This window comes from Ranitomeya imitator, chromosome 3 (assembly GCF_032444005.1).
Source record: "Ranitomeya imitator isolate aRanImi1 chromosome 3, aRanImi1.pri, whole genome shotgun sequence".
NCBI lineage: Eukaryota > Metazoa > Chordata > Amphibia > Anura > Dendrobatidae > Ranitomeya > Ranitomeya imitator.
In genome coordinates, this window is record NC_091284.1 from 776,733,555 (window position 1) to 776,748,513 (window position 14,959).

Below are 14,959 nucleotides of genomic sequence, written 5' to 3' on the forward strand. Positions count from 1 at the left end.
AATATAAAATTGGTGGGTGTCCGACAACCAGAACCCCTACGGATCAGATGCCATTACCTGCTGAGACAGCTGGAAACATAGAACACAGTTGACCAGTACAGCTGTGTTTAATGTGTAGCAGCTGCTGCCGAGTACGGCAGATCAACCTCTACTATATTAAGTGCAACATGCATGGTGACCACAGCCAAAGTGACCCAGGTGCCCAACAACATCCTTGCAGCCAGGCAGGCATTTTTTCACAGTTGTGGTACATTTACATAATGTCTTTTGATTGTTTTTGCTTGCATCAATTTTATCCAGGCATATTTTACTTTGCAAGAGACTGAAAAAGTGATCCACCTATTTACGCCCAGTGTGTCATCTGAGACCAAATGGAAAGGTGAGTTTTTGCTATCCTTTCACTTGGTGTTAGTGCTGTGTGCCAGCCAACGTTGCTGTGGTGCTTTAGCTTTACCTGTGGGCTGATGTGGCCCAGGGCCAAAGGGGTTTTGCCTGGCAGACAAATGGTTGCTGTTGTTCATCTGGGTCATGCCTTTATTAGTGCAGAGGTGGCAAAGTGCCGATCTTGATATAGTATGGCCTCGCCTAAAGAAGTTGCCATGATGTCCCTTTAACCCATTATCTACCAATGTCCTTTTTTTGGGACGCCTAATCTTTAGCTTCTAGCAACTAAGATTTTATAATTTTTATAATTAGGTTCAATTTTTTGTTTTGTGTTTGTAAAATGAATGTTTTCAAAATAGGAAATCATGTCATTGTCATTTTTAATTAAAAACTGGGACGCCCATTTCTGAAAAATCCCTACTTGAAAATTTTTTGCAAATTATGTTTCTGATTCATTAGGACCCAAATCATTAAAAATCTGTCATTTAAAAAAAAGAAAAGAAAATTGCTAATTTGGCAAGTAATGGGTTAAATACCCCATGTATACTAGATGAAAATTGTCTGATGAATGATTGTTTGTCAATCAAACATTAGTCGATAGATTAAAATTAAAGTCTACATGAACCAATACTAGCTTTTTTGTCAACTGTGCTTCTAATTCCGATCATCAATGAAAAAATTCCAACAAGCCCAACAAATGTTTTGAACAATTGTGAATGTTCATCGGTTTCACTGAACCAGTCGATGATGGTTTGTTATCGTCATCATTTCATTAGCGTTTTATTTAATGTGTATAAGCTTCCTCAATGGACATCTTTAGACATGGTACAGTGCTGGTTAAGCAGGGATTCAATGCTAAGGTTTTACTGATTATGGGCCAACACTAGCTGTGATGTTCTAACAAACACCTAAGCATCATGCAATTCCCCGGCTCCTAGACAGACTAATAAACAAAATTATTACATTTTAATATATGTAAAAAATCACAGGGATTATCTCCCAATCTAGTTGAAGTGTTTGGAACTCACGGGATGTGCAACTATGCAGTTCTTGACATGTTGGAGTCCATTAAACATTTTTGTTGGTGAGAGGCAAGATGTTGAGCTGCTTATTATGGCTGAATCGTTGATGTGACGATCTATGTCAGAAAATATCTTCAGCTTTAATTCCAGATTCTCTGGGACGCATTCCTAAAAACAATAAAAATAATCACCAGAAGCTCATTTATTTTTATTAGATGAACCATCAAGCCCTGGCAAGAACATTTTTTGCAGTGTTATAGTTTCACAATATGAAGTAAACATCTATTGAGAAAGGTGGAGAAATTTTCCAAAAGTGAAATAATGCAATGCACTTGAAGACTTGGACCAAAGTAATAAATTGACCAAATAGTGGTGATTATGGTGGACCAATTTAGAATATGTGACACTGTTTATTCTCATTCCTACCTACTTTTCACCAGATATCAAAATAAGTTAATTAGGAGTGCTAAATCTGACAAAGTTAGATGATCGACTACGATTTAAAAATATTTGGTGTCTTGCCACCCAATGTTCTTCCATAAGTTGTTCAAACACTGGATTGTTCTCAATCTCTCTTTTGGAAAAAAAACTTTAGTTTCCAGAAGTGGCACCTTTCATATTTCTTTTCCACTTGACCATAGTTTCAATTCCTCCATGAAGCATTTTACAAAGGATTTCACCTTAACTTTCATCTCATGCTATGTAGTTTGAAAAACCCAGATTTGGCAACAGTAAGACTTTGTGCACATAGTGTTTTTCAAGGAGTTTCTGCAGCATAAACTTTCCAAACTCTCCAAATCCTCCTCCAAATCTCAAAACTCCTCAAAACCTTTCCACATATGGCATATTTAATCTGATGCTGCCAAACGTTTCCTTTTCAATGGTAGGTGCACACATTCAGGATTTTTTGCATTTTTTTCCGGGTTTTTCGCTATAAAAACGCGAAAAAATGCTTACATATGCCTCCCATTATTTTCAGTGTATTCCCTATTTCTTGTGCAAATGTTGCATTTTTTCCGCGAAAAAATCGCATCGCAGAAAAAAAAGCAACATGTTCATAAAATTTGCGGAATCGCGGGGATTCCGCACACCTAGGAATGCATTGATCTGCATACTTCCCGCATGGCGCTATGCACACCATGCGGGAAGTAAGCAGATCGTGTGCGGTTGGTACCCAGGGTGGAGGAGAGGAGACTCTCCTCCACGGACTGGGCACCATATAATTGGTAAAAAAAAAAAGAATTAAAATAAAAAATAGTGATATACTCACCTTTTGATGGCCCCGGAGTCTTCCCGCCTCTCATCGGTGCATGCTCTCTCTTCTGTTCCTATAGATGCTCTGTGTGAAGGACCTGCGATGAAGTCGCGGTCATGTGATCGTGACGTCGTGGTCATGTGACTGTGACGTCATCGCAGGTCCTACACACAAAGCAACAGCTGAGGAGATCGGGGGCCATCAGAGGGTGAGTATAACCTTTTTTAAATTTTTTTATTATTTTTAACATTATATCTTTTTACTATTGATGCGGCATAGGCTGCATCTATAGTAAAAAGTTGGTCACACTTGTCACGCACTATGTTTGACAAGTGTGACCAACCTGTCAATCAGTTTTCCAAGCGATGCTACAGATCGCTTGGAAAACTTTAGCATTCTGCAAGCTAATTACACTTGCAAAATGCTAAAAGAAAAAGCAGAAAAAACGGGGAAAAAACGCGAAAAGAAGCATGTGGATTTCTTGCAGAAAATTTCCGGTTTTCTTCAGGAAATTTCTGCAAGAAATCCTGACGTGTGCACATTCCCCAAAAGCGCTTTAGGAAAATGCTGGCAGCTTTTTTCAAGAAATGTCTCCACCAGTGGTTAAGCTATTGTTTTCGCAGCTATTCCCTTGCCAGCGTCTTTTGCCTGTACAGTATCTGCTATTAATCTACAAAACCCTGTCGTGGTTCATATAAGTGACATAAGATGGAAAGTGCACAGCAATTCTGTTTTAACATTGCTGTACATTGCTGACTGAGTTTTTTAAAGAGTTTTTGGAAACAGAGCCTCTTCAAAAGCTTCTTCAAAAACTATTGGGAACTTCTATGGGAAACCCACTTTACTGCTCATATAAGTTTTTTTTCTCTTTTTTTAATGTACAAGTTCAGAAAAACGTAACTTTTTTTTACATAGTCTCCATTTTTAGATTCTTTGCACTTAATTCCTAATTGCAAAGAATTTACAACTGGAAAGTGCCTTATTTTTGGGACATTATCTGAGTATGTGCACCTGACTGACACCTTATCAGGATCCTGTCAACACCGGCAAACTGCCACGGCTGAGCAGGGTCACTCACCCACACTGAGAGAGAGCCCGGGGTCAGATGCCGCGGGTAAAACTCATGTAGACGGGACCTGAGCAGCGTGGTGAGAGTAGACGCTGAGGATAGCAGAAAACAGAAGGACCTGCAATCATGTGACCACAGGGGGCGGGGCTTAGCATCCTGCTACTGGAGATGAATGCAGGCTGCTACTGGGACCCTGGAAGAGGGGGAAGGGGAACTCAGGTCGGACCAGCGAGGGTCATACGCGGATAGGGCGGCATGGTACAGAAGGGGCGAGCAGAGAATAGTCAGAACATAGGCAAGGAGTCATACACGGAGATAACAGCGAAGTACAGGAGGAACAGGCAGACCTCTAAATGGGGACAGAACCATAACAGAACCAGAGAAGCATAAAGTAGCACAGGCACAAAGCACAGGCAGAACAGGGTCACACACTCGGCCAAGGGTCAGAGTATAAGCAACAGGGATTGGACCCAAAATGAGGCTATAAGAAGCCTCCCAGAATCCCACAGTGAGGTCGTCCAGATTAACCTCTGAGCTACCTAATTCCACAAACTAAGCAGATCATGACACACCTCCACAACTTTCAGTTGAGTGCTGATCATTAGAGATGGGTGAAATCGAACAATAGAGTTCAGCGTCCGTACGGGCACGGACTCCCAACACAGACTTCACCAGGAAGTCCGTGTCTGCTCCCAAAACACGGAATGTTTGTCACGCTGTCATGTGCATGACAGCACAGTAAACACCGCTTCTGATAGGTGGTAAAATCATCACTGCTGGTCAGACAGTCGCGGTTCCCACGCTGTCAAACGACAGCGTGAGCATGCAGCTGTGATCGGAGATATAAAGTTTACCTCCAGTCACTGGTGTCGGCTGATGGGACTTCCGCTCCCATCATCCGACGCCTGCTGCTGCTAATAACAGTGAGAGCACCCGGCGGCTGATGGGAGTATTCATCAGCTAGCACCTGCGCTGTACATAAGTAAATAAACTGTCATGGGTTCCTCTGTATTTTTGATAACCAGCCAGGCAAAACTCACAGCTAGGAGTTGCAACCCTCCGCTGTCAGCTTCAGCAGGGCTGGTAATCAAGAATAGAGGGGTCCATTGAATCCCTCCTCTCCTGTAATAAAACAAAAATAAAAAAACATATCCCTCACATGTTCAGGACCCCATTCAAGTGAATGGGGACCGGGTTCGGATCCGGGTACTCATCTGGTACCCGAACCCAAACTTTGTGTAACTGTTCGTTCAAACCTGCCAGACCCAAACATCCAGGTGTCCACCTATCTCTACTGATCACTTTTTATATATCAAGTCCATGAAGTGGATCCTGAAGGAGACCTCACTAAACTAGGCACTGTCCAACCAAAGGCTGTAAAGAACGCTTCAGAAAAACCTTTCATAACTCTTCATAACTACTTCAGGGAATGTCTTCAAGAAAAAATCTGAAACTGTTCTCAAAAAGGAGAGTTTCTTGAAGTGGTTTTTGCTTCAGTTTTTGAAAACCTCATATCTAGAGCTCAACATTTTCTAACCAATGGCCAAAAGACCCCACTGCCATCTATAGTTGTCCTTCTGATCTCCCTAGTCTTCATTGATTGATTCCTTGCTTAGTGTGAGAAGTCAGATCTAGCTCTGCTCGGTGGACTGACCCTCATTGAAGACCTGACATGCTAACACGGAGGTAACTATCACTAGTAGTCACTACTGTAGCACTGGTCAGATGACTATTGAAGAATGGAGAACAGAAATGTAAAAGTCCTTATACTACGTAACAGTAAACCAGTATGAAAACAAGGTTAGACGTTGTTCAGAAGTCCTGTAGCATACAAGAAGTTTAATCACGTGAACTCTAGTGAATAGTGATAGATTCAAATTAAAGCTGTCTGATTTGGACCTGCAACATCCAATCACTGGTTGCTATGGACACCAGTAATTATCTATATTGTAGGAACCTAACAGCAAAGGCCAGAATCATTATTGCATTTGTGCCTTTTTGGTGCTTTGATCCTATTTTTTTTTATGTGCACTAAGTTAATCTTCTTGCGCCTTTTTTGCATGCTATATTATATGTTTTCACCTATGGATTTTTTTTAGTTCTCCAGTGTGAATGGGGTTTAGGGTTTCCAGATACTTTTGCCTGATTCATCATTTGCAACTTGCAAACTTTTTGGCAAATGTTCTCCAGTATATCCTGCTATGATTTTCTGGACACTAGAAATTTTGGAGCAAAAACAGTTATGAACTGAAAAAAAAAAAGAAAAATTTTGAATTTGCACAAAATTCATGAACCGCGTGCTCCATTTTGAAGAATTTAGCATAATAAACATCAGTGAATACCACAAGGTGAAAATAGAAACGTGACTTAAAAAAAGAATGTAAATAATGAATCGGGCTCCAAGTGTTCAATTCATCAACAGCAACACCTGTGGAGTAAAGATGAGTGAACAAGAACTGTAAAGTTTGGGGTTCGTACCAGACCGGTGCTGAACTCCGAACATGGACTTCTCCTGGAAGTTAGTCTTACAGTTTGGAGAAGAGATATATATATTTTCCAGTTCCAAAGTTCAGGTTGCCATTGAGTTCTATGAGGTTCGGGTCATGGTTCAAGTTCGGGTATAGTTCTGAAATGCGATCCAGGTATTGGACTAAAGTTCGGTCGAACCCGACAATCCCAAACTTCCATGGGTACGCTTATCACTACTCTAAACAAATGAAGCATTACATACTAATTATTGAAATTAATCAGGTAATGTCAAGAAATGTCGGATCCTCAATACTGAAAGAGTGCAGCAAATAGATTATCTCACTGCTAAATATTCACAATGCATTAGTGACGAAAAATTTTGTTTTGCTCTTTACTTTACAGGCTTTCTTAAATCACAGTTATCCATTAAACATACTTAGCATTTTGGCAATGACAACGTGTGCACTAGGCGAGTGTAAACAGTTACTTAAAGGATGGTAAGAGAGGTATCAAAAGTTTGAGTTTCTATGCAAAGCCATAAAAAGAGTCCAAAGAATGGACCCATTGTGTCAGCTAATAGTGAAAGGCAATGCCCTTCAGCCCGGATCGTATGAAAACCTGGAGTAAGAAACCTCAAGGTTGCAAGAAACCCAACCAGCTCTGATTATCCAGGATGCATGAATGGGCCGTTTGCTGAAAGGCTCATTTACACTGGTATAATTATCGTGTGCTTTTTGGATCACTCCAATAAAGTTTTTGTCAGGCACAAAATCATCCACCCCGATCAGGGACACCATGTCCTTATAGACAATATGAACCTTGCACTTTACAGAGAATGTCACGACCCGCTGCTTAACTTCAGAAAGCGTAGACAAGTCCGAGACTATTCTCAGTTTTCTGGGAAAGTTCATTGCACAAAAGGAAATTAAATACATTACAAGACTTTTCATAGAGACATACATAGGAAAAAATAATACAATAGCGTAATCAGCCTCAGCTCTCCAGTTGCAAAAATAATTTAAGCATTTTTGAAAATAAAGTTCCCTACAAAATGAAAAACTATTTGGAGACTACAGATGCAGTGTCTTGAAAAAGTATTCATTCCCTGTGAACTTTCCAACATTTTTATCACGTGACACACACAAACTTAGGCCAGTTTCACACGTCCGTTTATTTCCAGTACCGGAAAACCCGGTACCGGAGATATCCGTGTCCGCATCACTACCGCATGGACGGCCGCCAGGGAAGAAGCCTTCAAGTAAGCGTTGTTCCCTGGCAGCAGGTGCTGAAGACAGCTCTCATCATTCTCCCCTGCTCTGCCGGCATTCGGCACGAGCAGAAGAGAATGATGAGAGCTATATTAAAGTCAGAACGATGACAGCAGGTGGGGGCTCTTGGGACTCTTACTCCCATCATCCGACACTTGCTGCTGCTAATAACAGTGACAGCAGGAGCGCATGATCGGGGTATTACTCCGCCGCCACCTGCGATATAACGAAATGAATGAAAAACCCGGCGTGGGTTGCCCATTATTTTCTTTAACCAACCAGGCAATACTCACAGCTGGGGGCTGCAACCCTCAGCTGTCAACTTCAGGAAGGTTGGTTATCAAGAATAGAGGGGTCCCCATGCTGTTTTTTTTTAATTATTTAAATAAATAATTAAAAAAACAGCATGGGGTCCCCTCCATTTTTCACAACCAGTCTTGCTAAAGCTCACAGCTGTGGGCTGGTATTCACAGGCTGGTAAGGGGCCATTGATATAGCCCCCCAACCTAAAAACTGCAGCCCGCAGCTGCCCAGAAAAGGCACATCTATTAGATGTGGCAATTCTGGTGCTTTGCCCAGCTCTTCCCACTTGCCTTGTAGCGGTGGCAAGTGGGTTTCATATTTGTGGGGTTGATGTCACCTTTGTATTGTCGGGTGACATCAAGCCCACGGCTTAGTAATGGAGAAGCGTCTATAAGACACCTATCCATTACTAGTCCTATAGTTATATGTAAACAAAGACCCGGCCAGAATAAAGTCCTTTAATTGGAAAAATGACACAGACTCTTTTATTAATCTCACTTAAACCATACTTACTGCATCGCCTAATTCCCTGACAGCCTCGATCTCCTATAATAAAAGTAAAATTAAAAAAAAAAACAATATACCATACCTGTCGGTCGTTGTGTCCCACGCTGTAAACCATGTCTGGGGGCTAAATAGTTTTCAACCTGGACGGTACCAAGATGCGACCATCCAGGCTGAGAACCACTGGGGAATGAACTGCTGTAAGCGCAGACTCAGTGACTAGCGGAGACATCATCACTGAAATTTTCCCACGGTCCTGAGTTCACCGCAGTTCAGCCCGGCCTCGATGATGTCAGCAGCTCATTCACGGTCGCTGTTGTGAATTCTGTTATCGAACTCCCTCCTGTGGTCATGAATGGTACTTCGGCGAGTTCTGTCCAAGGACTCTCTCTGGTGGCTGTGAGTGGAGCTGCTGCTTCTGAGGTTCCTTCCACAGGTGACGTGGTTTATTCTTTGGCTGGCTGCTCTATTTAACTCCACTCAGATCGTTACTCCATGCCAGCTGTCAATGTTCTTGTACTGGTTCAGTTCGCTCTTGGATCTTTCTGGTGACCTGTCTACTCCAGCAGAAGCTAAGTCCCTGCTAGTTAATTATTTGTTCATTGTTTCTTTGTCCAGCTGGCTATCATGATCTAGCCTTGCTAGCTGGAAGCTCTGGGATGCAGAGTGGCACCTCCGCACCGTGAGTCGGTGCGGAGGTCTTTTTGCACACTCTGCGTGGTCTTTTTGTAGTGTTTTGTGCTGACTGCAAAGATACCTTTCCTATCCTCAGTCTGTTTAGTAAGTCTGGCCTCCCTTTGCTGAAACCTGTTTCATTTCTGTGTTTGTGACTTTCATCTTAACTCACAGTCAATATATGTGGGGGGCTGCCTTTTCCTTTGGGGAATTTCTCTGAGGCAAGGTAGGCTTTATTTTCTATCTTTAGGGCTAGTTAGCTCTTAGGCTGTGAAGAGGCGTCTAGGTCGTGTTAGGTACGCTCCACGGCTATTTCTATTTGTGTGATAGGATTAGGGGTTGCGGTCAGCAGAGCTCACACTTCCCAGAGCTTGTCCTGTGTGAGTTTAACCATCAGGTCGTTCCGGGTGCTCCTAACCACCAGGTCGTTAACAGTACAGCTGGCCCAAAGTATTAATGCATCTCAATAGAGGGATAAGAGAAGTTCTGAGACCATTTTTTTTTCTCTGCAGTGTTTTTTGTCTTTCTTTTCCCCTAAACCTCTGGGTGGTTCAGGACACAGGTGTAGATATGGACATTCAAGGTCTGTCCTCTTGTGTGGATCATCTCACTGCAAGGGTACAAAACATTCAAGATTTTGTGGTTCAGAATCCGATGCTGGAGCCTAGAATTCCTATTCCTGATTTGTTTTCTGGGGATAGATCTAAGTTCCTGAATTTCAAAAATAATTGTAAACTGTTTCTAGCTTTGAAACCCCGCTCCTCTGGTGACCCCGTTCAACAAGTAAAAATCATTATTTCTTTGTTGCGTGGTGACCCTCAAGACTGGGCATTTTCCCTTGCGCCAGGAGATCCTGCATTGCGTGATGTTGATGCGTTTTTTCTGGCGCTTGGATTGCTTTATGATGAACCAAATTCAGTGGATCAGGCAGAGAAAATCTTGCTGGCTTTGTGTCAGGGTCAGGATGAAGCGGAGGTGTACTGTCAGAAGTTTAGAAAGTGGTCTGTGCTTACTCAGTGGAATGAGTGTGCCCTGGCGGCAATTTTCAGAAAGGGTCTTTCTGAAGCCTTTAAGGATGTCATGGTGGGATTTCCCACGCCTGCTGGTCTGAATGACTCTATGTCCTTGGCCATTCAGATCGATCGGCGCTTACGTGAGCGCAAAGCTGTGCACCATTTGGCGGTATTCTCTGAGCATAGGCCTGAGCCTATGCAGTGTGATAGGACTTTGACCAGAGCTAAACAGCAAGAACACAGATGTCGGAATGGGCTGTGTTTTTACTGTGGTGATTCCACTCATGCTATCTCCGATTGTCCTAAGCGCACTAAGCGGTTCGCTAGGTCTGCCACCATTGGTACGGTACAGTCTAAATTTCTTTTGTCCGTTACTCTGATTTGCTCTCTGTCGTCCTATTCTGTTATGGCATTTGTGGATTCAGGCGCTGCCCTGAATTTGATGGACTTGGAGTTTGCCAGGCGCTGTGGATTTTTCTTGGAGCCCTTGCAGTATCCTATTCCATTGAGAGGAATTGATGCTACGCCTTTGGCCAAGAATAAGCCTCAGTACTGGACTCAATTGACCATGTGCATGGCTCCTGCACATCAGGAGGATATTCGCTTTTTGGTGTTGCATAATCTGCATGATGTGGTCGTTTTGGGGTTGCCATGGCTACAGGTCCATAATCCAGTATTGGATTGGAAATCTATGTCTGTGTCCGGCTGGGGTTGTCAGGGGGTACATGGTGATGTTCCATTGCTGTCAATTTCGCCTTCCACTCCTTCTGAAGTCCCTGAGTTTTTGTCAGATTACCGGGATGTATTTGAAGAGCCCAAATCCGGTGCTTTACCTCCTCATAGGGATTGCGATTGTGCTATTAATTTGATTCCTGGTAGTAAGATTCCTAAGGGCCGAATGTTTAATTTATCTGTGCCAGAGCACGCCGCTATGCGGAGTTATATAAAGGAATCCTTGGAGAAAGGTCATATTTGCCCGTCGTCATCACCGTTGGGAGCAGGGTTATTTTTTTGTGGCCAAGAAGGTTGGCTCTTTGAGACCTTGTATTGATTACCGCCTTCTTAATAAGATCACAGTCAAATTTCAGTACCCTTTGCCGCTGCTGTCTGATTTGTTTGCTCGGATTAAGGGGGCTAGTTGGTTCACCAAGATAGATCTTCGAGGGGCGTATAATCTTGTGCGAATTAAACAGGGCGATGAATGGAAAACAGCATTTAATACGCCCGAGGGCCATTTTGAGTACCTGGTTATGCCATTCGGGCTTTCTAATGCTCCATCAGTGTTTCAGTCCTTTATGCATGACATCTTCCGAAAGTACCTAGATAGATTCATGATTGTATATTTGGACGATATTTTGGTCTTTTCGGATGATTGGGAGTCTCATGTGAAGCAGGTCAGAATGGTGTTCCAGGTCCTTCGTGCAAATTCCTTGTTTGTGAAGGGGTCGAAATGTCTCTTTGGGGTTCAGAAGGTTTCATTTTTGGGTTTCATTTTTTCCCCTTCTACTATCGAGATGGACCCTGTTAAAGTTCAGGCCATTTATGATTGGACTCAGCCGACATCTGTGAAGAGCCTGCAGAAGTTCCTGGGCTTTGCTAATTTTTACCGTCGCTTCATCGCTAATTTTTCCAGTGTTGCTAAACCGTTGACTGATTTGACCAAGAAAGGTGCTGATGTGGTCAATTGGTCCTCTGCGACTGTAGAGGCTTTTCAGGAGTTGAAGCGTCGTTTTTCTTCTGCCCCTGTGTTGTGCCAGCCAGATGTTTCGCTCCCGTTTCAGGTCGAGGTTGATGCTTCTGAGATTGGAGCAGGGGCTGTTTTGTCGCAAAGAAGTTCTGATGGCTCGGTGATGAAACCATGTGCCTTCTTTTCTAGAAATTTCTCGCCTGCTGAGCGCAATTATGATGTTGGCAATCGTGAGTTGTTGGCCATGAAGTGGGCATTCGAGGAGTGGCGACATTGGCTTGAAGGAGCTTGACGGATCACAAGAATTTGACTTATCTCGAGTCTGCCAAACGGTTGAATCCTAGACAGGCTCGATGGTCTCTGTTTTTCTCCCGTTTTGATTTTGTGGTTTCGTACCTTCCAGGCTCTAAGAATGTGAAGGCTGATGCCCTGTCAAGGAGTTTTGTGCCTGACTCTCCGGGTGTTTCTGAACTGGCGGGTATTCTCAAAGAGGGGGTAATTTTGTCTGCCATCTCCCCTGATTTGCGGCGCGTGCTGCAGAAGTTTCAGGCTGATAGACCTGACCGTTGTCCAGCGGAGAAACTGTTTGTCCCTGATAGATGGACTAGTAGAGTTATCTCTGAGGTTCATTTTTCGGTGTTGGCGGGTCATCCTGGAATCTTTGGTACTAGAGATTTGGTGGCTAGATCCTTTTGGTGGCCTTCTTTGTCACGGGATGTGCGTTCTTTTGTGCAGGTCTGTGGGACTTGTGCTCTGGCTAAGCCCTGCTGTTCTCGTGCCAGTGGGTTGCTTTTGCCCTTGCCGGTCCCGAAGAGGCCCTGGACGCATATTTCTATGGATTTTATTTCAGATCTCCCTGTCTCTCAAAGGATGTCGGTCATTTGGGTGGTTTGTGATCGCTTCTCTAAGATGGTCCATTTGGTACCCTTGGCTAAATTGCCTTCCTCCTCTGATTTGGTGCCATTGTTTTTCCAGCATGTGGTTCGTTTGCATGGCATTCCGGAGAACATCGTCTCAGACAGAGGTTCCCAGTTTGTTTCGAGGTTTTGGCGGTCCTTTTGTGCTAAGATGGGCATTGATTTGTCTTTTTCTTCGGCTTTCCATCCTCAGACAAATGGCCAAACCGAACGAACTAATCAGACTTTGGAAACAATTCTGAGATGCTTTGTTTCTGCTGATCAGGATGATTGGGTGTCCTTCTTGCCTTTGGCTGAGTTCGCCCTTAATAATCGGGCCAGCTCGGCTACTTTGGTTTCGCCTTTTTTCTGTAATTCTGGTTTCCATCCTCGTTTCTCTTCAGGACAGGTGGAGCCTTCGGACTGTCCTGGTGTGGATACGGTGGTGGACAGGTTGCAGCAGATTTGGACTCATGTGGTGGACAATTTGACATTGTCCCAGGAGAAGGCTCAACGTTTCGCTAACCGCCGGCGCTGTGTTGGCCCCCGACTTCGTGTTGGGGATTTGGTTTGGTTGTCATCTCGTCATGTTCCTATGAAGGTTTCCTCTCCTAAGTTTAAGCCTCGTTTCAATGGTCCGTATAAGATTTCTGAAGTTCTCAATCCTGTGTCATTTCGTTTGGCCCTTCCAGCTTCTTTTGCCATCCATAATGTGTTCCATAGGTCGTTATTGCGGAGATACGTGGCGCCTATGGTTCCCTCCGTTAATCCTCCTGCCCCGGTGTTGGTCGAGGGGGAGTTGGAGTATGTGGTGGAGAAGATTTTGGATTCTCGTATTTCGAGACAGAAACTCCAGTACCTGGTCAAGTGGAAGGGTTATGGTCAGGAAGATAATTCCTGGGTTTTTGCCTCTGATGTTCATGCTGCCGATCTAGTTCGTGCCTTTCATTTGGCTCATCCTGATCGGCCTGGGGGCTCTGGTGAGGGTTCGGTGACCCCTCCTCAAGGGGGGGGTACTGTTGTGAATTCTGTTATCGAACTCCCTCCTGTGGTCATGAATGGTACTTCGGCGAGTTCTGTCCATGGACTTCCTCTGGTGGCTGTGAGTGGAGCTGCTGCTTCTGAGGTTCCTTCCACAGATGACGTGGTTTATTCTTTGGCTGGCTGCTCTATTTAACTCCACTCAGATCGTTACTCCATGCCAGCTGTCAATGTTCTTCTACTGGTTCAGTTCGCTCTTGGATCTTTCTGGTGACCTGTCTACTCCAGCAGAAGCTAAGTCCCTGCTAGTTAATTATTTGTTCATTGTTTCTTTGTCCAGCTGGCTATCATGATCTAGCCTTGCTAGCTGGAAGCTCTGGGATGCAGAGTGGCCCCTCCGCACCTTAGCTCTTAGGCTGTGAAGAGGCGTCTAGGTCGTGTTAGGTACACTCCACGGCTGTTTCTATTTGTGTGATAGGATTAGGGGTTGCGGTCAGCAGAGCTCCCACTTCCCAGAGCTTGTCCTGTGTGAGTTTAACCATCAGGTCGTTCCGGGTGCTCCTAACCACCAGGTCCATAACAGGTCGCATCTTGGCACCGTGCTATGAATTTTGCCCAAAAGGTTCTACTTCGGTGTCATCTGACCACTTTCTTCCACATGCCATGTAGGGCGCACAGCTTGCAGCAGTAACTGCAGAGAAAGGTGATCCTACAAAGTATTGACTCAGGGGGTGGCTGAATACAAATGCACATCCCAATTTTCAGATTTATATTTTTCAAATATTTAGAAAACCATATAATCTTTCCTTTACACTTCACAAATATTTGCTAGTTTGTGTTGGTATATCACATAAAAATCCCAATAAAATACACTTAATTAGTGGGTGTAACGTAAAAAAATGTAGAAAAGTTCTTGGGGTATGAATACTTTATCAAGACAGCTATATTCAGTGTTATCTTCAATTGAATGTAGTTGCTTATTTGTTATTTTTACTAGAAGCCATAATTGCTAACAGATCTAATAGACCAATTTTTCTTCCCACTGTCCTGTATAGTGGTCTATAACAGAGGTGGGGTTTATATCAAATTGACTACTCTGAAATTTTCTTTATTATTTCTATGCTCTTTTATAACTTAAAGAAAAGAAAGTTAAATACCTGCTCATAAAAATGACCAGTGGTCTGTAACATTACAGAAAATTAGTCTTCATTTTTAATTGTAATTATTTTCTTATTAACCCATTTCCGACGTTTGGTGTAATAGTAACGCCCATGTTGGATGCCCTGTTTGGAGCGGGATCTGACGCTGAGCCCGCACCTTTCTGGGCACATGTCAGCTGATCTATACAGCTGATATGTACCTGCAACTGCTGCGGGTGGAATCACTGGTAACCAGTTGAATGCCGCTGTCAATCTTTGACAGTGGCATTTAAC

General features: G+C 43.5%; 1 protein-coding gene across 2 annotated transcripts in view; it reads right to left on the reverse strand.

Annotated features, from left to right (window-relative positions):
• Positions 1–14,959, reverse strand: part of CRYL1 (crystallin lambda 1) — a 216,504-nt gene that overhangs the window by 64,283 nt on the left and 137,262 nt on the right. For both annotated transcript variants that reach the window (XM_069759098.1, XM_069759097.1), the window contains one exon: positions 1,413–1,574. In XM_069759098.1, the coding sequence (XP_069615199.1) occupies positions 1,413–1,574 (162 nt within the window). The remainder of the gene's footprint in view (positions 1–1,412; positions 1,575–14,959) is intronic.